General features: G+C 43.6%; 1 protein-coding gene across 5 annotated transcripts in view; it reads left to right on the top strand.

Moving 5' to 3' along the window:
• LOC119442787 (uncharacterized) overlaps positions 1 to 26865 on the top strand; it is a 53650-nt gene that overhangs the window by 14579 nt on the left and 12206 nt on the right. Inside the window, exons 6-8 of one of the 5 annotated variants that reach the window (XR_007465731.1) lie at positions 7138 to 8539; positions 12695 to 12755; positions 16498 to 16611. Coding sequence is in view for 1 of the 5 variants with exons in the window: in XM_037707808.2 (XP_037563736.1) it covers positions 4943 to 5037 (95 nt within the window). In the remaining 4 variants the exon portion in view is untranslated. Of the gene's footprint in view, positions 1 to 4942; positions 8540 to 12694; positions 12756 to 16497; positions 16612 to 26865 lie in introns of those variants that run through there. The other 4 variants (XR_005190127.2, XR_007465733.1, XR_007465732.1 and 1 more) reach the window with 4 other exon arrangements.

A 26865-nucleotide genomic window follows, 5' to 3' on the forward strand; every position in this document is an offset into this window, starting at 1 on the left:
CGCAATCTCTGCAAGCTGTTAAATCACAATTGGCGCAGTGCTGTTTCCTGCCTACTGTGTCCAGGCGCCTGCACTTTGATGGCGCTTTTGCCACTCAAGCTTTTCATGCTCAAGGATGCTTGCAAATAAAAGCCAAACTACACGTAACTACACGTACGCTTGCCGGCGCATGAAAGGTCGCACCTTGTGTTTACCGCACCTCGCGAGGAGTGGCGGTTTGACGTCTTGTTCTATGGTTTGGGCACTGTCGGTGACTACTGGATAGGTTAGGCTTTCAATCTGAGGCGGCACTAGCAATATATCAAAACAAATATCACCGTCTGTCATGGCTGGCGAATTGGAATGCGGCTATGCAGGTTGTATCTGAAATAGTTGCTGAGCAGTTATTAGGAACTAGGCAATTTAGACATGCTCTTTGCGCAGCTCAATGGCACCGCCACTCACCCCGTAGACAATGTATAAATACAATTTGGGAGTTTAGACTTCTTGCACGATTGTGTGCTCATTCGGCCACTGGGTTGAGCTGGACGACGCGCAATGTTTTGTTTTCATCCGTTGCCGGGATAGATATTTGGTGCATACATTGATCATACTTTTTGTCTATCTGTAGTGACATGACAGCGATTGAAATATATGGGCAGAACAGGTCGTGCATAAGCATATATGGGGTGCAAGAATAAGAACTTTTTTTTCCTCTTATAAATGCGCTTCATCATTAATCGTTTGCTGTACTTGTAGTAAATGTCAGCTAGTGACGAAGACATAAATCACAGTACGGTTTATGGTTATACAGTGAAACCCCGCTGATATGCTTTTCATGGGACCTTCAAAAAACCACGTAAGAGCCGAAAAACAGGAAAGTGAGAAATTGGAGTAGTGGTGAACTGCTGACAATTTTATTTTAATTCTTACGGTTGAAAAGAAGGCAGTTTTGCCCAAGAGCCATAGCATCGCTTGTGATTGCAAATTAGTAGACAGCTATACAAAGTAAGGATAATTATAATTTTATCATCTGTGTGAACTTGCAAACGCATGGTGTCAGCACGCACAGGCAAACATGAACGCGTCGCATTGGATGAGTGTGGACACGCTGTTAAATAGCTGCCGTGAGGAAACGCGGCGGCAGCAGCGAGTGAAGTGACCTTTGTGCTGTTTATCGCTTGGAACACAAGCTGAGCGACGAGAACACACAGCACACGCAAAGCTACGAGCCGCCGACGCACCTGCACTGCCTAGACTGTGCCCCCAACGCAGATCGCTTTCAAGATACGGCCCGTGCACCGCCATGCAGTATGCAGTTGATGCCACCGTACCTCCCTCTCCCTGTGCCTCGAGCGCGACGGAAGAAGGCGCTCCCTCCCCATTTATCTTACGCGTGCGAGATTTAGCCACGGCTCCCCTCGCACGCTTTCACTCGCATACGGTGCATGGCGACAGCGTTATCGCTCTTACGGAACATCTATGCATGGAGGAAGGAAAAGAATTAGGAAGGAGCATACCGCAATGCAATCAAAACCGATTGTGGTGGCCCAACATGTGGTGAAAACTGATATGTCAGAGTGCGCGGTAGGTTTCAGTGCTCCCAGTTTTTGGATACTTATTCGAAATTATGTAAAACTCTTCAAATAAACAAAAATTGAGACTTGTGCACTTCCATGGCTTCCTGTGGGCATTTGCATGGTGGTTGGCTTACCTGATAAAATTAATGCCCACCCCTATGTTCCAGTAGGCAGCGTCTGTCAAGGCATGCCATGTTTATAAAGCATTTTTGGCTCCTCATATTACTTTGTTATATCAAGCTTTTATTGTGCTGGTGAAGACAGGAAATCTGAATAACAGGCTGCGGAAATATCCAGCTTTTTTTGGTACATAGCGATTGCGCATATATACAGTGCAGTCCACATATAGCGATATATCGGTTATAACGATGAGTCGAGCTAAGAGTATCAACTTATGCATTAGGGCTATGAGAAAAAAAAACATATATAAAGATATGTTATTCACCGCATATCGGATATAACGATCGAAATTTTGCTTCTGGACGGCGAGTTCGTATCTGCCGCCATTACTGCGCAGCGCATCCCGCCCGCACGCCGATTGCGAAAGCCACGGAGAGCTTTGCAAGTTGGTGCAGCGTGCACAAGATGGGGCATATCGGATATAACGATCGAAATTTTGCTTCTGGACGGCAAGTTCGTATCTGCCGCCATTACCGCGCAGTGCATCTCGCCCGCACGCCGATTGCGAAAGCCACGGAGAGCATCGCAAGTTGGTGCAGCGTGCACAAGATGGCGCTAGCTGCTTCGCCCCCGCGTCACCGGCGGTTGCGCGAGGAGAGGGCGGGAGAAAGGCGATAAGCGAAGGCAAGGCCTCCTCCCACGAGGGGTGCCTTCGCTCCCTGCCGCGCGCTCTCTCAACGGAAGCACTGGCAGGTGCGCCCCTTCAGACGAAACTGATTTTGCAAGAGGGGGGGGGGGGGAAGCGATAAGCAAGCGGCACCTGCGCTGCCTACGCTCCCTTTACAATCTCCCTCTCTCAGCGAGCGCGGAAATGCACCGAGGAAGCAGCGCGCCGACAAAGCGCAAAGCTGCGTCTCTCGAGGAGAAGCTGCAAATTTTGCATGACTCGAAGTACAATCTCGCGCAGTGGATGATATCGACGATTACGAAAACAGGGAGCGCCACGATCATGAAGGCTAGAAGCAGTGTCCATGCCGATCAGCGGAAAAGGCGGGCTTCGTGCGCCACGACGAAACCCGGGGATGTCCGAACTCTAGGAGCACGTATCTACTGACGATGTAATAGGTGGTGCTTCGATGGAGGAGCTTCTGAGTGCAAATAGTGCGGCCTCATTCTGTGAAGAGAACTCCGACGGGGGCGATCGTTGTCACGACAGACGGCGGCGTTGTGCGACGGAGGCGACAGCAGCAGCAGTGACGACGAGATTGACAATGGCCCGTCGATCGAGTCGCTCATTGAATTCATGCACGCTAAATTATAGCCAGTGTTCGCGCAGCAGATGGACGTGATGCACACGGCGGTTGTGAATCCGAAACTTTCGCGAAAGCAAGTGCAGATTTCTATTTCAGCGCTTAACGATTGAGACGCTATTTAGAGGTTTAAATAAAAGTTATTTTTTACGGCCTATTTTTTACAACGTCGATTTTTTTTGTCACAAGTGGCAGTTTCGGTTTCGGGACTGCAAAGGTATATTCGGCCTTTTTTTTTTTCGGCAGTCCAGATATAGCGATGATCGGTTATAACGATCGGATTTCCCGTTTTATGTCGATATCGTTATAAGTGGACTGCACTGTATAAGCTTTCTGGGCAGCATGGCTGCTTTGCCGCAGTAACACTTCTTGTGACCTAAGAAATTAGCCTTTTGAAAATTGAACCATGTCAGGAAAGCAGCCAAATGTGAGGTCAGTGGACAAATTCTGTCCATTTTCTTTTATAGCTTTCTCTCAGCCATGAAAGCTTTTCTATACATTTCTGCAACAATGGAGCTTTCTCTACGGGAAAGTGCTAGAGGGAATGTGTTGGCTAGGGTTTTGCCTTCTGTATACATATCACAAATGGCAAGGAGCACAGTATTAGTCATGTGCCTTCTACCTCCTTACTCGCTGGTGTGTGTAAAGCTGCTTTCCTTGTGGTTCTTGTATTTTCATCCACTCAATGCTTGCACCATTTGTCTGCATCCCACTGGGCATCGTGACTAGAGTCACCTGTCTAGGGAGTATTGGATCAGCAGTGTTCATACTTGCCTTCCTAACTTGTGCGATTTACGATGCTGTTCGCAAGCACCATTCTTAGGCACATGAACCATGGAGCCAGCTGTTAAATGCGATGTTTAATCAGCATGCTCTAATCGGTGTGTTTTTAGTCACTAACGGTATCTCTGACGCTTTCATGGACCTGCACTGTAAGTAGCAAATGAATGTGACATGTCTTGTAAATGATTTTAGCATATATGTGACCTCGCCTCTAATTCCAATGCTTCACAGAAGTGGGCCAAGAGACCCATCAACACATGTTTCATGCCAGTATGGGCTAACAAAACTAGTGAAACGACATGCCTTTGCCACATCCCTCCATAGAAATTGCCTGGCTTCATAGTAATGCCGAGTCTATATAAATGGTTTGCTACAAAACTAGAAAACATGCATAGAATTGAAAACAGCATGCTTAAAGCAGCTGTCATGGGATGGTGACAATGATTATTAACTGCACATACAAGTAAACCATATTAACATTTGCTCAACATACAACCGCAGCAATGCTTGGTAGGATATGTGGCTCACGACTAACGAGTTATTCAAATCACTGATATAATTCCCCCAGCATTTGCTGTATTTTTGAAATTTTATTCTGTAGTTCCATGCACAGTGATGGATCGCAAAGGGGCAAGTGCAGGTGCTTTTATCTAAACTGAGCACTGTCGAGAACCTGGCAACACAGACTGCAAATGCGCTGCTGAGACTCTCAATATTCATATTCCGACGCTGTTGTCACTTTCGCGGTAGACCTGAAGCAGTGCCTGAAAGCGCCTGCTAAGAGATGACTGTGTTGCACTACAACTGAAAAGAGCAGTTTGTTAGACTTAGAATGTGCCTTGTGAAGTAGCCATTGCTTTGTAGCAGAGGCACTAGTTACGTGTATTAGTTTTGCACATTGTGAAGTGTAAAGTTGTGCACTGAGAATTTCGATTTCACCACACAGCAAAACAGCTGTAGTAGCCGCAAAGTTATTATTAGTTTAAGCATTTTTGCTCAGGATTGTTCATCACAGTAACGTGTAATAAAAAGCTTCGGCTTGAATCTCAACGAAATGGCATAGGCCAGAAGCTAATAGGCGCTTAGTTGGTATGGTTTCCAGCCACTTGTTGGAATGCGTAAAGAAGTGTGAAGCGGCATAACAGTCTCGGTGTCTGTCGTTGCTTGCAGGTGGTCCCCGATCAGACTATGCCTCCTATGACAGCTATGGTGGCGCAGCGTATGGCCAATCTCGGGATAGCTATGGAGGGGCAGGCCGCTATTAAGAGTGCAGCAAGCTGCTGTCCTTTTTTCTTTTTGAGAGCAAGTGTAGAAGAGCGGCAGAGACATTTTTTCATATATGAAAAAGCCTCCACCATGCCCACCACCATCCATCTTCAACATACCATCACGGCCTTGCTTGAAGAAATTTCTAGATGCAGGCACTGTGCTATATTTTTTCCTCCCAACACCACATATGAACCTCGTGCTTTGTAATTTACCCTTCATTTCTCATTTTCTCTCATTGAACTTTTTTTTTTTTCTCCCTAAGCATTAGCCAGGTGGCTCGGAAGGCCACAGTGCACCATTAGGCACATCATAGTTTTATTTTCATGTCTACTCATGGAACCTGGCATTGTCTAATGAACTTGGTGTTAGTGAGCGCTCGTGTCATGAAACAAGCACATACTACTGTCTCTGTATGTATTCAAAGTGGTCCAGGCGGATCAAATGAAATAAAATTTGGAGTGGAACCCCCTAGCTGCTGCCAAGTTTGATTACTGAGGTGCTTAGTATGCAGCGCTAGCCCATGTGGGAAGCGTAGCGATCCTCTACAGCCACACTGCAATGGAACGAAGAAATGAACATGGCCGAGTGCCTGTCCGAAGCTGCTTTTCCGTTGAGAACCGCATCAGCAATTTCACAAGGCTGTTAAGCTGCCCTGGTAAGCTTACCACTAAAACTGGAGAGCATCAAATCCGCTCCAGCTGTAACTAGCTCTGACTGTTATTCGTGTATTTTTTCTTGTGCAGCTGGAAAGTATGCATTGCCTCAGGCATGGCTTGGCAGATTCATCTGCAGGTGTCTTTAAAATTTAAGATGAAATTTTGGTAGCAAGGCACTAAGAAACATTTGCCAGAATTTTACCATTTTTATGTCTCCCATTTGCAATAAGGCGTACTAGATTGCCTGCTTTTATACAACTTTTACCAGAGGCAAAGGGATGGCACCGTTTTAGTCTTATTAGCTTGCATTAGAAAACTTATATGCCATAATTTCACCATTTTGATGCCTCCCATTTGTAATAAACCCTACTGGACTGCTTGCTTTTATGCCAAACTTCACCCAAAGACCGTTTTGGTTTATTAGTGTAGTGTGACTATATCTGCAGAGCAGTGCATTTTAGGGCTTGTTTGCAAACAAAGTTGCACAAATTCATTTGCCACTGCACTGCGTTAATATCTTAATGAAAAGGCACTTTTCAGTTAAAGGCACTGATGTATGAAAGACTGATGCTGCTGCAATCAGGAGTTGGTCATCTCGAGCACTTGAAACTTTGTTACCCCTCTTCATGCTCAAATGCAGCGCTACATCCTTCAGAATTGATTGAAGTTGGTTTTCAGAAACAAAAAATTATGCCTCAAATTGCCAAATTCCCTTTTTCGTACAAAATAAAGCTCTATCAACCCGATGTGGGCAATGCTTCTCTAGAACTCCTGAATGCTGTAAAATTCATTGCGGTAGCGCATAGTATTGTAGGGTCAGATTGAACATCCACTGCGTACTTGTAGAGAAGTGCAATAACACTTAAGGCCAATGTTTCATGATTGCAGTGCCCTTGAACTGAGACCTCTCTGGTCTGCCATTATATTGCTTACTAACGTTACTTATTCTAGTGCCTGATTTGATCAGAAGTGGCTTATTGAAAACACTCCAATAATATATAAGAATGTGCAAAGCAAAATATTCTGTGAAAATGTTCCCATTGTGGGATACATGCCAGAGTGCACGCAAATATATCGGGCCTTAACTATGTTCTGGTTTAAAATGTTGCGAGTGTCGTGCTGCCTGAATAAGTAGCAAAAGGCATTGCGCGTACGATCAAGCCATTAAAATGCTCGCAACTGCTACATTGCATGTCTTGCAGTAGCAGGTAACAGTCGCCAATTCTAGTCTCCTTGAATCTCGTATTGTTTCATTGAAGGTAATGTGTAAACAAGCATTCTGCTTGCGTTGTATAACGTTTAACTGTGACTGTTGTAAGCATTTTCGCCTTAGTTAGTGCTGCTAGTTGGCACATGTCATTTGCTTCTAGCAGTAACAACCTTTTCCAGGATTTTCAATGTGAATATGCTTGCAAGGCCGTTTTCTTAAATCCTTCACAGCTTTCGCAAGTCCGTCATTCTATGGAGAGGGCACAGCACCAGTGGCTCCACAGGCTTACGGCCAAGTATTTCACACTACGATGACATAATCTCGTTCATGAAAGCCAGCATCTCAGCCGTTGCTGCTGCTATACTGAAGGAAGCCTCATGCGCCATTTTATTCTTCGTATACCACGCCTTCAAGTGTCTATAAAGAAGTTATAATACGTGTGCATGGCTGTGTGTCTTGCTTTAGTAATGCTTAATACCATCTAGGCGCAGTGACAAGTTCATGGAACACTGTCCACTGCCAGTTGCGTTACCTTAACCAGTTTGGACGAGTGCAACATTTAAGAGGCTTTGTAGCTCTGTCGCATAACAGCAGATAAGTAAACCGTACCTGCAGAACTTGCACATGCTTAACATGGTGTCACTGTTGCAGCAAAGCTGCAAATTGCAAGTCGTTTGACCAATTTGCAACAAGTGCTGTGGATGATGAAGTGCTGCATACAAACCATCATGAATAGGTGCTTATGAAAGTGCCAGTTCTCTAAATGGCTTGGCACACCTTTGCAGTAATTCTAAGAAAATCTTTATTTGCAACAAAACAGAAAATGTTTATTACTGTGTAGATGGGTAACTAATAATGTAGGGCACCTTTCAACATTTGCAACTAGACCTATGCTGCTTGCAGCTCAATGCAATAAAAACATCTGTAGAAGCAAACGTGCCATGCTGTTACGAAAAACGTGGCATGCTTCTATATCCATTTGTATGCTGGTGCTGAGAAAGTGCAGCGAAGCGTTGCACGTGCACACTAGACCACAAAGCTTGGTTCCGCGATGCTGAAATCAGTTGCATCCAAGGATGATAAGTACCTCAGGTGGGTTAACAAAAGTTTCATTACATTGCCTGTCTTTAATGCTTTCAAGCGAACAGATTACGCAAAAGAGGGAAAAGGGGCTCACGGGATACTTCAATGTAAATAGAGAAATGGGCTCACACGAAATCTCAACGTGCATTAGTAGCCATCACTACTGGCATTAGTACTGGATGCTGTCACAATATATGGCACCAAATAATGGCACTTGTAGCAAAGTTGCCAATCGCACATTTATAAGACTTCACACGTTTCAATACTTGCATGTTCAGTGTTCGAGCTCTGAATGAAACAGCTTGATGCCTGGCAGCTTGTTTGATAATACTTGCTGTTGCCAGTCTGCAGGGCCCGAGAAGCCCAGTTGATAATTTCGAAGACTCTTCACTTGTTTGATAGTCTAAATTCGCTCATTTAAGAATTGGTAACTTATATTTACGTGACATTTCTTGTCCTGCAACTCTTTTATTGTTTCTTAACTTGCTTCCTTGCCCTTCAGGTTGAGGCACCTTTCCTGTGAAGGAGTGAGCATCAATCTGCTGTAAGGTGAGTGTATCCTCTTGTTCAGCTAGTTCCTTTTTGCCTTTAGTACGCTCTTTCATAGAATATTTTTGTGAAGCCATCATTGACCACCTTATACATTGGGCTTTGTTGAATCAATACGTTTTGCCATGGCTCATCCATCATAATGTCTCAGTCATTGTGTTGTACTGCTTTGCACAAGATCATCGGTTTGATTCCTGGCCATCGTGGAAGCTACATTCAGGTGGTAGCGGGATGCGAGTGCATAATCGTAAAGGCCAAACTACACGTACGCAAGCCGATGCGCCTATGCATGCGCAGGCGGTGCATTACAGATTGCATATATCGCAGCGCTGCGCTAACATGGATATCTGCTCCAGACAGATTTTAAGCCCTGGCTGCTTTGTATTTTTATGCACTTGAGTAACGCAGATTTGTGTCATGGGAGAATGTACTTTTTCTTTACTTTTTTGCACTGGTCTAACAGCTCTAACAATTGAAAATATGCATTTATCAATATTTCAGCATGTTGAAGCACTGTCAATAACAAAGTAAGAGACGATGTCTGTCAAAGTGTCTTATCAGTGAGTGAAGTGGGCACACACTGCCGTGTCTCTCTTGTAAATGCAAACTAATAATGCAAACCGCCATTCCTTGCGAAGTGCACCAGCAAGCGTACATGTAGTTTGGCCTTAAGGTATGTCACCACCTTTTTCAAAAAAAAATTGTAGTTTTCGATATTAAATTTTTATTTCACATTGACCTTATAAAGGACAGTTTTAAATGATATTCAAAATCAAGAAAGAGTGAAAAAAAAATCATACTGGCATTTGTTATTGACAAAACATTGCCCAAACTTCGCTGGTACGCGAACATTCATAACTAGCGAATGGAGTGCAGGAATTGTAAAGTTTTTGGCACAGAGGTATACAACTAACCAGACTGTCCAACTAACTAGGATCTTTGCCATCCGATGATTGGGAATCAAGTTATAGCAAAAATATCAAAGAAAACCAAAGAATGTCTCATTTTTGTCTGTATTGCTTAAAATAAAACATGGTTACATCAAAACTTATTCGTTTTCATTAATCCTAGTTCATTGCACAGGCTAGTAATAAAGGAACGAGCATGCAAAGTTTCAAGTTTTTCAATCCGTGCACAAACAAGATCATCTTGCCCTCGAAAGTGTAAATCCGCTAGGTTCATAGTTATGGCCCTTCTTAGCTGCCACGAGCTCTGTTTTGGCTTTTGTTGCAGCCCATCTTTTCTTGCGGAGATATTTTGCCTCACCCGTTGATTGACGCTGGGCCTTCTTCACACGGCACTGGTCACTGGTGCAACATGCTACGAGCGTGTGATGGCCATGTTCGATGCCTGCTTCCCTAAAAATATCTGTTGTACTTCTGTTGTCATCATTGAAGTGGCACACAGCATCATATAAACCAAAAAGTAGGATGGGCAGGCTCACGTCGACGTTGCCAAATCATACCGTTGAAACTCTCGTTACATTTTGGGATTTTCCGTGCAGGCACTAAGAGCTCATCCGTACAAAGGTCATCATGAACCAGCTTCACTTTCGTTTGAAACTTTTTTCGATTGTTTTCTATTTTTTAGAAAGTTTTGATCGAAACTTTTGCTTCAATCGCCTTTTTATTTTGAACTTAGCCATGCCGTCTTATAAAAACGTTCAGCCTATGTTATTACTGTTGCTGCTAAAAATAATAGCTATAAAAATGATGATCCCAGTAGCATTCACAGCGGCAGCATAAAGCGCGCGCAACGTGAACAACTGAGACGCACTTTTAACGCTTGTAGCGTCATGCATCCCCCTTACGGAAATTTAAAGCAATATTTAAAAAAAAGGATGCCTTACAAATTGTCTTTGAATAATCTTTTACGTATCAAACTAAAACATAACAGAAAAATCTCAATATACACCACTGATTTTCGCTGAGCTATCAGTTTCTGTTACCGCACCACATTCGTTTCGGTTTCAGAACCGTTCACCAGCTGTTAGTAAGTTGGCTATAACTTTTGAACTAAATAAGATAAGAACATAATTCTTTCTGCAGAACAATTTTCAATGTTTGGGAATACTTGAAATCTAAAGAGATTGCCGCCTGTGGCTCGGCGTGACATTCGCGAACGCCTATTCCTTCCGCATTGGAATAGCCGACAGCCCTGTTTGCGACAACTGTGGCTGCGAGGAGACAAGCACCTCCTCTGTGACTGTCCCCGCTACAATGTGGCAAGAAAAGTGCCCGCGACTGCACTTGAAAAACGACAATCGCCCCTTCACAGAGGAAAACGTTTTAGGACACTTGTCTAGACGGGCTTCGGCACTCAAGGCCTTAAGGAAGTTCTTAAGGGCTTGTGAATTGTGCGACCGGCTTTGAACGTTGAAGCGCGTAGGGTCGCGTTATTGCGCGAATTTTCTTACTTCAATTGTTTTTTGTTTCTTCTATCACTTTTTATTCACTTTACCCCTTTCCCCAGTACAGGGTAGCAAGCCGGTATTTACACTGCCTAACCTCCTTGTCTTTCTTTTCCTTTCTCTCTCTCTCTCTCTCTAAAAAAGAGAAAATGTATTTTTTTTTTCTTAAAATACGCCTTTTCAAAGGTGGTGACATACCTTAAGGGGGGAGTCTACCCTCGGATACCAACTTCTTTGTTTATAGAGATATCTTAAATGAAATTTTCAGGATAGACTCTTAGCAAAGGTATTAGTATAAATACAAAATTTCATGCAGTTATGTTCACTGGTTCTCAAGTTACAGCAGTATGTCAGAATGGTGCGCATAGTTTTCTCATTCTAGGCCTGGAGAATTTTCAAAAGGCGCTGGAACTGTGAAATTCACTATGATGATTCCCAGATTGATACCTCAGGCAAGACAGAGCCCTTTTTTAAAATTTCCTTGCTGAAAAAGGTTAGCGGACCACCAAATTTAGTCTTGATGATTAGGATGTTATCAGTCAAATTTTGATTAAATATCACAAATCACAGACACAATATATAAAAAATGGGCTTGTCTTGCCCTCAGAAATTTATTCAGGTACACAATAAAAAACAACTTTCCGGAAATCTGATGAGCGGTTCTAGAAATATGGCTGGCAAAAGTAGCCTCATCAGCCAAAAGTCATCTTGAAAAAATGAGGTTTGAAAGTTTTGAGCAGATATATTGGTCTAAAATGACCCTGCAGTGTAACTGGAGATGTCTTTAGGCACTCTCTTCCTTTGCCGATTTTCCACCTTCTCTTGAGATCGCTTCTTGGCCTTTTTCAAAATTTTTCGCCTTCACTTGTAGCGGTGGCAGCTTCAGGATCGCACTCCATTGCTTGAAATTTCCGCTCCGTCGCCGGCATAGCGCCAAGTCCTCGTTGCATAGCAGCGCGCTTTTTATTCGCCGCCTCTTTCTCTTCACATGTCAGGAAGCATGTTTGCAAGTGCACAGTGGACGACGCGATCGCACTGTCAGAGGCAGATGAAAGAGGGAATGTGGAAGCCGCTATTATCTAGGGCACTTTACCGCTGTCGATGAGCACGAGACGCCAGGCGCACTCGTCACGAGAAATTCTCTCGCCGGTGGAGCAGGAGTCGCGTTTAGAAGCATTGACGCAACCACTCTCTTGCGTAGATGAAGCAGAAGCTGCCTCACAGGAACAATTAGTGCGATCATTGTCGGCACTGCCCGAGTATGGGGTTTTCAAAAAATCGACTTCATCGTGATTTTTTGGTTTTCAAAGGCTGCGTCCCCCCTTAAAGCTGAGCAATGTGCTCAGCTAGGATGATGAAGAGTGACACCACCCCTGTGATATGTTCACTTCAAACCATCTTTTCACTTTGCGTTCTTTTTGCACTTCTTCGTTGGTATCTGAGCTGCCATTATCACCCAAGATTGACCACTTGGCACATTATATGAAGGGATCAGAATTTGGAATAGAATCTATAAAAAGAAAACAATATATTAACAGCCAGTGTAAGCAAATAAGATTTCAGGGTTTTCTGAATATCCTAAGTGCACTGCATGCTTATACAGACACTTGTAATGCTTGTTCTCACTTCTATTCTGTTTGTACAATTTAGTGGTGCTATGGAATGCATTGCTTATAGCTACAGGATCGCTCCTTTCTCTGTGTATGAAACATGCGGGTACAATGCAGCCCTTTTGCTACATGCAGGACATGCATCATTGGTGGACAGCCAATCGGAACCCAGTCCTTCCACTGCACTTCAAAACTGGTAATGCAACTTTGTGTGGTGGAGTTCTTTAGTAATGTTCACATGGGTGCTTATGAACTCGTGCTTCCAATAGGTGTCACCACTCATAGTGTGGGTGTCTGGCATGATGCACAAAGTATTGCAGGCTGATAGGTGGGCTGTGTTTGTCTCATGTTAAAGTTGTTAGCTTACCAGCAGTTGCTTCAGTGCAAACCTTTATCCCTTGTGTGTTTCCACAGATGCACCGTAACTGGAATATACGTCGAAATTTTTTTTTTCTCTCTATCGAAAATTGTGAAAAAGTGCCTCTGGTCTTTGACACAATTTTAATTTTTGTCTGGCCTTTATTTCATATTGGAGACATATTCTCAGGTGACTCCTTTTTCTGCTCTTTTAAAAATTTTTGCCACCTAAAATCATGAAACAGCTCTCTATGGTGCCAACTCCATCCTAGATGTCTGCACCAGCAAAGGCGTAGATGAAGCAGTGGACCTCCCCGACAATAACAGTTGCAAAGAAACCTACGATCATTCAGCTATCAGGGGGCTGCTGACCTCTGTTAAAGTTGCCAGGGGATGGAGATTGGTACAAGCATTCGTCATACTTTATCTGTAGCAAAAATGGTCGAAACACAGACTGACCTGGTCATATTCAAGTGTATGTTTGCAGAAAGGCTTTAAGATTGTCAAGCCAGACGTGTAATAAAATCTCTTTAATAATAAAAGTAAAGTGATAAATTCAGGCTTTTAGACACGCTACAGTGTGTCCAAATTATTGTTTGCAAACGGAACTTCAAACTGAACGTTCTGGATGTGCATGTGCATTTTGACCAACAACGGCAATATAAAATGGCTTGGCTGACTTAAGGGTGGGCATGGGTTATTGAGATAACTTTATTATTTCTTGATGAAATCTGATAAAACTGCATGTGCTCATTCAGTTTTTTGTGATTTTAAATATCCAATTATATTTTGCATATACTTATTGTTGCAGAGATAATTAATAATCACCTTCTATTGTTTGCTGAAATAAAGTTGGTCTGCCAAAGCGAAAGTTATAAAAAAACATAATTTGGTACTACAGTGCATAGCAGCATAAAGGATAGCAATGCTGCAGGCAGATTCGAAATTTGAACAATAATTCGTCATATTACAGCCCATTGAAGTAATGTGTTCACAGTATCAATAATAAGAGCAGATGTGGGTGTAAACAAAATTTTTTGAGTTGAAAATTTAATAATATGCTCTCAGCGTTGCCTTCCTAACAAATTTAGCTTTGTGCTGCAAAAAAAAAAAAGAAAGAAAAAGCTAGCTGTCCTAGGTTCAAAAATATTAATACAGCAAACAAGCAAAGTGCCCAAAACCATGTTTTGAGAAAAATGAGAAAAAAGAAACAAACTAATAAGCCCCGTAGTAATCTGCTTGCAGCTCTTCAAGCACAATGCATTTAGCTTCATATAGCAAAATAAAAAAATATAAAAAAAAGCTGTCATTTGTTGATTACTGGTGCACCGCATTTCGCGCGAATCGCGATTGTTCACGAGAGATGGGTTGCACGTTTGGTCGACGCGGCATCAGTGTAGATCGCGCACGAGATGAATATCTTTAATCGCAAAAAATGTCATTGCTGTTTGCCAATTACCGGTGCTCCGCATGTCGTGCACAGCGAGATAGTTCACTAGGAACGGCGTGCACGTTTGGCCGCTGCTCACGCGCGGCGAACTCAGTGCCGAAGCGGCATCGCCGCAGATTGCACTCAACATGACTATCTAAAAGCCGAGACCGCTGTCCTGTTCACCTTTGCCCACTGCGGCACCGCAACCTGCGCTTTACACAACACAGCAGAGTATTTCTAGAATCGAGGCTTACGATAACGAAGCGCGTCCGAGCCAGCCGCGGCGGCATCAGTGTGGCAGCTTCAGTGTAGCGCCTTCAATGTGAGCGAGAAGATGCGATTTTCACTTAGCCGGCATAGAAGCAGCCTTGCAGTTTTTTCTTTAGTCTTCTTCACCTGCTCCAAATTGTCAGGCTGCAGTAATTGTGCTGGAATGCCGCATGAACACAGGCTGCTGCCAGAACCGCTTTTGTCTGCTAAGCCTATTTCGCAGTCACGGGGGAAGGCTTCGGCGGCTTTCGGCGCATCTTTCAAAGCTACTGCGCACTTTCGAAAGTTTAACACGCCTCGTTTCTTTCGTTCGCGGCATCTAGCAAAAACCGAATTTGACATCGTTTCGTGCTGAGTTTCGCACGCCTGAGCCCGGCCGAGCAGGTGACCGAGCAGGTGACGGTAAAAATCCGCCAATGGCATGGCATCGGGACAACTTTTTGCGGGCTTTTTCTTCGTAGCCATTCAGCAAACAGAGTAGCGGTGGCGCGAAAACAGGACGAGAAGAGTGGTTTTTTCGAACAAGACCAAGATGGCTGCGATCGGAAACTTGGAATGGCAACTACGCATCACGGAAAAAGGCCCTTTTTTTGCGCGTTCGTCAGTAAAAATGCAGCTCGCCGTCGTGATACAAAACGTCATTACAACCAAAATATTTGTCCAAGAAGTGTGAAAATTTCTGAGATAATGCATCAGACACTGTATAATTCAAAAATAACATTTTCAAAAAAGGGATTTTTTCGCAATTTTGTGTTCTCGGAGACCCATGTCCCCCCTTAACCTGCTGCTTGCTTGCCAGCTTTCTGATTTTGTTTGATCTCATGGCTGTATATTAGCAGTGGTGCTCTGTAACGTTAGTAATTCAGTATTGTTTGGGTGCCAATGTGTTGCCACAGCAAGCGGCTGATGTGCCATCAGAATCGAAAGGAGACTGGCTGGCTCATTAGAGGCATCATACGTGCAGCTGTGCCACAAGAACATACAGTATAACTTTTTTGACTCCCACACTAGTACAGCTAAAGATGTCTGTGGTTAACAGCGCACGCTGTATTCATATTCATTCAGCAGCATTGTCATTGTGCGCTGAAGATGTGGGAGCAGTAAAAATTAAATCGATAATTTAGCTTAAATCTTTATGCTTACACTAGCTTTCAGCTTGCTCGCAATTTACAGTCGAGTGCCTTTACAACGAACGCCTCTGCAACGAAATGACCTGTATAACAAAAGAATAATTCTGTCCTAGTTCTGTTGTGAGCTGTGTGGTGCAAAGACGTGTATGGCTGAATGATTTCGGAGGCCCCAAGCAATTAGTTGTAAAGGCATTGGACTGTACATGAATGTTGCCGTTTTGGTTCTAATTGTCTAGGTTGAATGACCACTGTTACGTTTTTGAGTGCTTGCTGTGACTGAAGTAAAGTAGGTGGCCAGCATCTCATTAAGGCTGCAATTTTCTATTTTTCTTTATTTAATAAACGTATTTCTCTCTCTCTCTCTCTCTCATTAAGGCTGCGAAAGAATTGAAACTGGATACTTATGGTACATTGTAGCTTTGAGCCAGGGTTTCGATGATGCCTGTTTGTTGTCTTTTTGTTGTCTGTTTGTTGTGACAGGTCACATGTGGATGTTGTACTGGTGGCTTATTGGAAGCAGCATACCAACACTAACAACTTACATGTGCACCAAATTTCTGTCAAGTCAATGTAATGCCAGAATGTAATGGCAGAATGCAAAAAAAAAAAAGCTTCTTTGTTTAAAGGGCATCGCAGTTCATGTAACATGACCTGTAGGTTCGCAATTGACTTAGTATGGCATGACTACAGTCGTATCGTATTTAGTTTGTATTTAACTGGATGACTTTCTATTGGTGGGCTTTGTGCAGATGGCAGCCTGTCAACCATGTTGGCCTGGCAAGGTCCCCAAGACTGGCAATGGGCACAAGTCCCCTGTAACACCTTAATTACTCATGACAAAAATAAAGATCATGTGGAGGTTTCTCGGTGGTGATCTACCTTTCCACGGGGCACATAGCTGCATCCAGCCTTTTGTGCCCCCATAAAGTTTGCACCCTTCAGGGTACCCTAGTACTAACACAATCTTATGCCAATTGAACTACTATACTCCATTTCATATGTAGCAGGCCACACTACACAGGCTAAAGAGACTTTAGTTGCTTCTTACATTTGTGACCAAAAAATAGTGAAATGTGTGGGTATGCGTCTTATTTCAATGTAGCATCGTCTCGTACTTGTATGACTAATTACCACTTGGAAGTCGTCACAGGTCTAAACTTATTTACCACCGAACAAGTCTAGAGTTTCTACGACGAGTGGCCACAGCGCACCGCTTGCGACCAAAATCTAGTATGCTGCATACTGGAAGCACAGATGTGTGCAAATACATGATTTGATGTAATCTTGCATTCATAAGTTGTAGTTATTCTGTAGGAAGCATCGCAGATCAAAAATAAATGCGTTGTGAATAGTGTAGTGTCTGACTCTATTACCTCTTAATTGCCCAGCTTATGCAGTGTTGCCTGCAAAGTATGAAATGAAGTACTTACCCATCTAATTAGTGTTCAAGCATTTCATTCATTAGCAAACATCTGTTGGATCCGCCACTTGTTTTCCATCAGGTGGAACAAATGTTGCAGTTGTACAGTAGACATCAGTTAATTTGACTCTTGTTAATTTAATCCTGACCGAAGGTCCCGGGCCGGCGCTCATGCATTTCTATGGGACCAAACTTTTGTTATTTCCATCCTAAAATTGGCCTTCATTGGATAATTCACACTTCTTTAGTCGGCCTGCATCATCTGTCTAGGCGGAGCTTGGGGACAGCGAATGCGTTGAACACATCTCCCGTTGAAAACGCATATTTTCGGCCTGCCCTTGGAAAGTTTTCAAGCAGTAACCATAGCTCACAATGTGATTACAGTATTTACCTTGTAGTGCATGCCCCCTCCCCCCCCCCCCCCTTATTTTTTTTCTTGACATGGGAAAACAAATTTTCACACATGGCGCAATTGGATATGATACCGAAATCGCCTTTGATGTTTGTATGCTTCATTGTATGCACAGCTGCATTGTATACAATTGTATGCTTCAATACAAAGATGTATTACGGCGAAGCGTACTTTCAAAAGCCGTACGGCGAACCTGATTTTAGGTAGCCGGCCGGCATTGTGCAATACATATGAGACCCTTGCCAATTTCTCTTGCTAAAAATAGGGTGTGCGTTAAATTCCTTCGTTTAGCAGCTTTATTGTCATTTCTAAGTTAGTTTTCTATTTTGCACACAAAGTGGGCGTGCATTTGATACGGGGCATGTTTAATTCGACCGGCCAGGTAATTAGATCAATTTTCAATTTAGTCATTCCCGTCGAATTACCGGAAGTGGACTGTATTAGCTTAAAAACACATTGTGATGTGGTGATGGTGAAGAACAAGACACTGCTAAACAGAGTCATGAATTTGCCTTATTGGGCGCTTGTGCACCAAAAACAAGCGATACTCAAAGCACAACGATAGTGGTGAGCACAGTCGTTTCTTGTTGAATATTTTAACTACGGGTCAAGTGCGTTACGCATGACTGGCTTTCCAGTGTAATCACTAGTGGTCTCGTATGTTCCAGGATGTACAGTGTTCTGCAATTGATACTCAAGAGAGAGTGGCTGCCGGCACTTCTTGCCCCACCAGTGGGTGCTGGGGATACTGACGTGATGCTTTATTGTATTGCATAAAACCACCATTTTTGATGCATCGCGACTTGCATTGTGCTCCACCTGTGGCACAAAAAAGCACTGGCCACATGCAGTCTGAGTATCCCGTGTCAATCGCAGAGTACTGTGCGTCCTATTCGTTAAAGTGCCTCGAAGTTCAAGCGGTGAGCGAGGAGGACATCGAGGCACCCTACTATTCGCGTCGTACATGCAATCTATATTAGACGCCATTCTTTCGCTGTACAATCGGCGACAACATTTGGGAAAGTTTCAAAACATGTAGGTGTGTCTTAAGTCGAGCGATAACTGGTTAACTGGCGAGAAACATTCACCGGAGAACATAGAATTTTTAGCTTGTCAGTCAGCACTTGCGCATATGTGGAAAAGTATGGTTATCTTACAGAGGTGTATAGCAGCAAGAACACTGGTAGCAACCTCTGGTCATGCAGTGTATAATCGGCGAGCACGCAAAATTAATACTGCTGTGACTTGTATATTCTACTTTACTGGTATAACGTGGTGGTAGCAATGTAATCGCTAATGTGCCGTAGTTATGATTTTCCTTCACCAGTAACACTGATGGGACAAAAAATTGTCGCCACCAGCTTTGCTACTGCCATCTACTACTCTAGTAATCTGTTTGCGGACAAACTAAGACTAATTAAATGCACGCAGTTAATATAGTGTTAAATTGGACAAGCCTCTGCACTCCTGGCAGCCTCTTGGGAAGCATGCAGGTACGTAGTGTTCTGCCTGATAATATTGGAGGGGCAACGAAGATACATAAGATTCCTTTAATTAAATGAGTACTGACAGGTTTTTCAAGTAGAAACTTCATGCTCTTGCACGTAAGAATACGGTGCTTAGCAAGCATGAAGGTTGGGAAGCATTTTAATACAATGCCATTTTTTTTTCAAGCGGCACCAAAGCTGCCGAACCTGCACTCTCACCGACGTCGGGACCAAAGCTTGCTGAGGCTTTATAAAATGCTTCCAGACTTAGTCGGATAGATACAAAGAGCTGCTTTTTCGTAATTGCCCAAGCGTCGTGTGCATGCGCGAGTTGCGAGAGGGACATCTGGGGACTTTCGCGAGATTTGGAGACTTCTGGGCACTCTTGCTTCTAATGTTGGTACGAAGGAGAGCGCGCATTGCTTGGTTCCTCTCCACCCCACGTAAACGCCGCTTTACATTTCGTACAAACGGGAGTGTAACGGCCGATGCGGAGTCCGTAATGGAGAAGCGGCTGTTGGTCGTCACGTGGGTGGTCCGTGTCACTGTTGGGCACGTAGCATGTTTGCCATTTCGCAGTGCGTCTTCAGCACTCTGCCAGTGTCACGATCGTCGGCGATGGGAGGAGTACGGGTCACATGGGCATGCTGTGCGTGCGCATGCGCCGCCCAGCCATGAACTAGAGCTTAAGTATAACCTGCAAATTAATATTTTACCATAAAACTGATTTCGCTGTAAAAACGTGTCGTGCATTGGTGTGCATCCACTAAGCGCTTGGTAGCTTCACTCCCCTTGGCAGGAACCCTGCGTGTCAGGCCTGGTGGTGAAGCGTAGGTAACGAACTACTGCAGAAAGCAAAGTGGAAAATAATGTACTAATCCAAAAAAAAAAAGTTGCGGTATCATCGGAAAGGCGAAACATCGGTTGCGATAGCAAATTAGTAGGCAGCTATATGAAGTAAGGATAGTAGTAGGGGCGTCGAGGTCCTCGTCCGCATTTGCCGCCGTAGGCCGGGTAATCTTCCGGCCCGGAATTACTCAAGCTCAATTACTCATTCACTCAAGCTTCCCATTACAAAAGCGAAAGCTTTCTTTGGCTCTTCCCCCCACTTTGCGGTTTATCAGTTCCTGGCCGTTTACTGCCAACTTGGGACACTGGGTGTCAATAGGTGATGCCAGGCGCGAAGCAAACGTACCAGCGAAAGGGTTTATACAGGGTGTTCCTACTATCATGCACCTAGATTTTAAAATATGCAAATGCCACGTAGCTGGACAGAACCAAGGTAATGTTTGCCGACGCTTGGAGAAACTGATTATTTTTGCATCTCGCCTAATTGCATAATTAGTATTAATTAATCAACTTCTCAAATATTATAATTAGATGAATAGTGTCAATGAGAAAATTGTAGAGCAACATGAAAAACTCCCGATACAGCTTTCTGGTGCTCAATACGTGCTACATAGAATTGTTTTCCTGAGCGTGAAAGAAGCCCGCGAATACACGCAAAGTGCCTCGAGCGGCCAGTCGCGCGGCAATTTTTAGTATTTAGTATACTTTGGCGGTGCTATCATGGAACACAGTCCAGTCGCAGATTTGATCCCTTGGGTGCCCTGGAGATCCCGAGCCACCGGTTTTATTATATCACATGCTCTGCTGAGACCTGCGTTTGCCAATATTATTTTTATATTCGCATGCAAAAAGATACCACAGGACCAAATCATAGTAAACGTTAATTCCTTCCCGCAGAAAAGCGCAAAAGAAGGAAAGGGTGGTCCCTTCTGGAATGTCCTGCAAGGTAGCGTCCCTGTACAGGAGCTGGAGGTGGCTAATTAATTGGTTGATCATCATTCGTTCCCTGCCACCCCGGTGTGTGTATTGCAGTAAAGATGTGCTGCTGGTCAACGGCGCCGTATGGACTACAGGAACACAACTTCAAAAAGATTTTCCCAACTAAAATGAAAATTACTCCGTTTAGCTTTTGGAAACATATTGCTAGGCGTCGTTCTATGAAGCACGCAGCCTTTCACGTGTTTAGGTGGATCACTTCAATGCAAAATTTACAGCTGGATAAGTCTGCGCCAAGTGTCTGAGACCTAACATCTCTGATTTTCTTGTAATAAATCATGGTTATTTACTATTTACTACGTTGCTCGCACTCATTTCTCAGTATACCTCTACTGGGCAAAAAAAAATTTTTTATTCTCACATGACGTGCTTCCAAAAGTTTACTTAAACACATGAAACTTATGTTTCCAGAAAAAAAATTAATGAAAAGTTATTTTCACGCTGCACAACTTCGCCTCGCAGTGTTGCCATTTTGGCGATTTTGTTGCTAGAGATATAGCGACCGGCGACATTTTTTAGCAACCTCACAGAACAATTGACGCCATTGTAGAGCTTCGAAAGTGACTTTCTAGAATGCCGCCTTATTATTCAAAAGCTAAACAACGGAGGAGGCCGAATTTCTGTGACCATCATGAAGCAACGGTAGGCTGCACTCATGGAGTCCATACGCTGCGATTAATTACGCTAAGGAAACAGGTTCCAAATTGTTCCTTTTATTCCAAAGTTCCTTTTATTTTAATTGTTTATAAAACCCCAAGAATGAATCGTAACGCTGCAGCTGGCTGCAGTTTCACTATGTACGTTTTATTGGTAGATGTTTGTAAGCGTAGCAGTAAAATAGATTGCCAGTAGCTATTGCAATAATTTTTTATAACTCGATATAGAACGTAGGAGGTGAATTGTAGGACATACCAACTGTAGAAAGGTGTATACATATTGGAGTGGCTGGGCTCGTTCATGCGAATCTCAGTGCACCATCTCGTTCGTTTTTTACGGCTTTGAGACCAACAATACTGTATAAAGCTTTCAGGTGAATGCAGAAGTGGTAACGTAGTATTTGACCCATACAAAACTCGCGTAATTGTTATTGCTGAGGGAGATCGTGTGAAGATGATGAAGATCGTATCGCATATATAATTCTCCATTCATGAGCGCTAAAAGCAAGAAAATTCGCAGGCATAAATAACGTTGACAAAGTGAGTCTTTGTGCTAAGAAAATCAGGTGAGCTGTTATTTTGAACCGTGCTGGACTTGTAATTCTAAAAATGTAGCGGCAGGCGAATATTGTTAGTTTTGAATATGAATCTAATATTAAACACATAACATATTCGAAAAGGAACCATTTGGTATTGTTGAGCATTCGCAACAACTGACTGTTAATGTGTTTTTACTATTCTACGTCTGGTAAACTAAGTATCGCAAGTTATCAAGTGAAACAACGATGAAGGTTTTTGAAGGAATGCAGAAACAATTTGAATAATGCAAGTTCAGTTTTCGGTTTCCCGGCAGAAACCTATATGACAAGCTGCGAGTTTTGCTTGTAGTCTGTCATTTAGTATTTTTATGTTTAACGCTACTACCAGTGATGTTTTCCTGGCATTTGATTTGGCACTTTTGCATTTGTTTACGGCACACGAGTCCTTCATTTAAGTTTTTTTTTTTCACAATTCCTGATCGCTTAGTGTTTGTTGTAAAGCTCCATTTCATGCAGCAGCCATTGGATGTTGAGAGGCAGTTTTGAAGTTGCACTTGCAGTTTTTGAATGACAATTAGTGATCGTATGTATTAAAATTGGAGCATTCAAAGATCCCATGACTGCTTCTCACGCTTTTCGGCAAATGCAGCTTATCTAACCGTAATGTTTACCGGGAAACGCTGGCGGAGGACGCTATGCACCAAGGCGAGGAGCTTTCTGGTCCCCTTTTTTTCCCCTTCCCCCGCATGGCGAGCGCCGCAGATGCGCGGAGGCGAGCGCCGTCTGGATGGTGTTGCAAGGAACAGAGCGGCGAGCGCCGCTCTGGGGTTGGTAGAAACGCGCCGTCTTGCATGGGTCGATCCCGGAGGTAGTGTACAGTCGCGCCAAAAATATTGTATAATTTTCAGGTTTTTGTTATTGTCTTGCACTTTTAATATTTAAGTCTGAGAAGGTTTAAACGGACACCAACCGCTCGGAACATGAATCGAGATAACCCCTCTGATGGAAAGATTGCCTAAAACGAGCCATGTTTTTCTCATTAAACGTGAATTTATATATTTAAGTCTTCACTAAAAGTCGCCAGAAATGACCTTTCGCGCCCCACGCGACATAAACATGAAGATGCATGAGAGGTTTAACACGTGACCTTCTATTAGTGTACGCGATTCCTGGTCTTTTTATTAGTATTAAAATTCAGTACACTTTTTTTCTGTTATAAGTTTTTTTTTTCTAACTTACAATGTGCAGATAGGCCTTCGTTTGTAGTTAGTAGAAAAGTGGCGCTGCCTTCGTTTTCGATGAGCTGGCTTGGCTCGTCTATCGACAGAATAGCGACAACAGGGGCCAGCCAGCCATGGCCTAGGCGTGTAGTTGCGGAAAAACGCGGTACAAATATACGAAAGGTCTTTCATCATCATCATCATTAGCTTATAATTTATGTCCACTACACGACGAAGACCTCTCTCTGCGATCTCCAGTTACACCTGTCTTGCGCTAGCTGATTCCAACTTGGGCATGCAAATTTCCTAACTTCATCACCCCACTTAGTTTTCTGCCGTCCTCGACTGCGCTTTCCTTCTCTTGGTACCCATTCTGTAACTCTAATGGTTCACCGGTTATCTACCCTACCCAGTGGCCTGCCCAGCTCCATTTCTTTCTCGTTTGCTCTCTGATCCACACCGCTCTGTAGAAAGGTCAGTACGGCAACACAAACTTATTGTACCAGCTTTTACAGCGAAGCTGTATACGCCTAGGCGAAACACTCCAGGTCCGACCACAGAAACCCTCTGGCGGAAATAAACCTATCGAGAAGTCGCGTGTCGTTCACTTGGTATATACCAAAATTGGCACGGAAGGGTACGAATGTACGGCTAACATGACCGACAGATCATGACATCGATGAGATCACATGCTCGTCAGTTACGTCACGATTAACGATAATAAAATCACGTGTGGCTCATACCCGCATTGGATATGTGGGTATGAGCCGCCGTGAGCAGGAGCGGTAGACATCTCGTCGGCGTCGCGCCAACGCCTCGGCAGAAGATCGGGCCCGCGATGCGGAGCGCAAGAGGCAATGTCGGGCCGATCCGGCGGCTCGTGCGGCCGAGCTAAACAAAGACGTAATCAATAATTGAGAAATACTTTAATGAACCGTTGGGATTAAGCCAGTAATAAACACCGGGGCCGCACATTCCAGCTTCGCTGGTTTACCATCTGTACGGGGTGCATGGGCGGTGTAATTTTTTTTTCTTCTACAAAAGTAGTTGAAAAGGTCAAAATGCAGATGGTTAACCACAGTTGCACTCCTGTGAAAGCTGAACGATGGGCGGCTTTCACAATTTGCGAGGCGGGCTATCGGCATCGCTCTCACTTCTCAGCGTTGCTGGATGAGGAACTCGTACTTCTTTAGAGGCTGCTCAGATCGAAAAATTCTGCTTACAAAATATCCACGCGCTTTTTGAAGTAACCGCTGCAGGTGTAAACACTACCGAGGGTGAACTTGTCGTCGCGCAAAAAAAAAAAAGAAAAAAAAAAAAAGAAACTAGGTCCTTAAAGATCGGTTGTCAGTCCCTTTAACATAAAAGGCATGCGCTGTTTGTGTTTTGTTTCATGACATTTGTTTGTGGGCTGTCATTCTCAAAATTCCGAGGAATAACTTAGTCAAGAACGTAAGGCAAGGTATGAGCAACTTCAGTGATAGAATGGTGTGCCCATAGAGTTTCTAAATAATATGAAACTCTATGGGTGTGCCAATATAACTGCATGAACGCATGTCATATAACAAGGCGTCGCATATACAAATACCTAAATATATACGGCGCCGAAGACAGAGCCGATGCCGACACCGGATTTTCTGCGACACGGGGCCCTTTAACGCTATCGCGTTAAAACTGATTCTTTGTCCCTGATGGCTGTATTAGTGGACTAGTCAGTACAGGCGTGATATCTAATTATACAGGGTGTTTTTTTTTTTTTAGCTGCACCAATATTTTGAAATTAGAAAGATATAAATATTCGTCACGTTATCTTTACCATTCGAGTGCACCGATTGGCGGCCTCTAGAGACAGAGCAATTTCCGCACTTACGTGCGTAATTAACGAAGTTACGATATTTAACTTTCTAATTATCAACAATAGGTGGCTATACAGCAAATGAGTACTTTGGGGCCCGTCCTCGACACTACCTATCCCAACGATCAAATTTTGAATAGCGGAGTTCATGTGGGAGCTACGCGAACAATTAGTTCCCCTTGGCAGGCTCCTTGAAACTGAAACTGGCCGCGAAAAGAGCGTCTGTTTCGTCGATGTCGCCGCCCCCCAGCCTTTCGTCACGTCTCCGAAGTGACCGCCGGTCCGGCCCCGCGAGCAGCTTTCGTTATCTCCTTGCTATCTGCGGCGTTCGCAGTCGACGCTACATGCTGATATGACGCCGTGCCTGCAGTATCATCCAATAGCCCAAGGAGCGGGGTTGACGCTACAGCGCAATGTGGCGCCCGACGGAATGACGAAGTAAATTTGACGGCCCGCCGGCATTGAAGCGCTAGGCCAACGCCACAGACTATTCCGCTATTCAAAATTTGATCGTTGGGATAGGTAGTGTCGAGGACGGGCCCCAAAGTACTCATTTGCTGTAGCCACCTATTGTTGATAATTAGAAAATTAATTATCGTAACTTCGCTAATTACGCACGTAAGTGCGGAAATTGCTCTGTATCTAGCGGCCGCCAATCCGTACACTCGAATGGTAAACATAACATGACCAAGATTTATATTTTTCTAATTTAAAAAAATTAGTGCAGCTAAAAAAAAGAAAGAAAAAACACCCTGTATAGAGAAATAAGTTTTCCTGCTGTGAATACATATGTGCTTCTGCCTTTATTTTTACTATTCGATATTCGATGCTTACTATTCGGATTCGACTCATATTCGAAAAAAAAATTATATTCGCCCACATCTACTAAATTTATTGGTAACGCAGGATTAGAGCCGTTATCATGCATTTTTAAAATTAGATTAGCCTAGTAAAGTTCTGTATGCCCTGCTGGTAAATTCACTGTTAATTCCTTACCTGCACGGCACTAAACGAACACGAAACGTTTCGGTAGATGCGTTACGCCATGTAAGCCCTATATTTATATAGAACGAACAAAAGCGGCGTTGGGAGCGCCGCTCGCATGACGTCTGGCAAGGATTTGCGCCTGTCGTCTGCTACAGTTCGGGCTATTAGTTCGGGCTGCGTCCGGGCGCCCTCTACAACGTTTCCTGTTCGCTCTCGTTCCCCGTGCTGGAACACTTATGACAATCCTCTCAAGTATATTTTGACGATGTCTTCGTTCGTCAAAATTTATTCAAAGAACTTATTTTCTAGACAACAATAAACGCTCAAAGACAACGTTACAGTGCGCCGGCCCACTGAGGTCAGTCCAGAGCGGTGTGGATTTTTCATGCGCAGTTCTACACTCTGCTGCGGTAGCTCAGGTGGATAATACAAGTAAAAGCATAAACGCGAAAACATAGGATAGAACAATCTAGTTAAGCGACCATACTTGCCGTGGTGCAACTATCATGTAAAAAGTGCTGGTTATATATGACTTCTACTACATTTACCTTGATTTTAACCCGCTAAATCTTGTTTGCTCACGACGAGCTGCTCATTGGCAAAATATTGAATTTTCGCATTTATTCACAAAAACGTTCGGCAGTACTATAGCACGAGGACTAAACAACACATCAGTATATAGATTCTGCCAGTACC

This window comes from Dermacentor silvarum, chromosome 2 (assembly GCF_013339745.2).
Source record: "Dermacentor silvarum isolate Dsil-2018 chromosome 2, BIME_Dsil_1.4, whole genome shotgun sequence".
Classification (NCBI taxonomy): Eukaryota; Metazoa; Arthropoda; class Arachnida; order Ixodida; family Ixodidae; genus Dermacentor; species Dermacentor silvarum.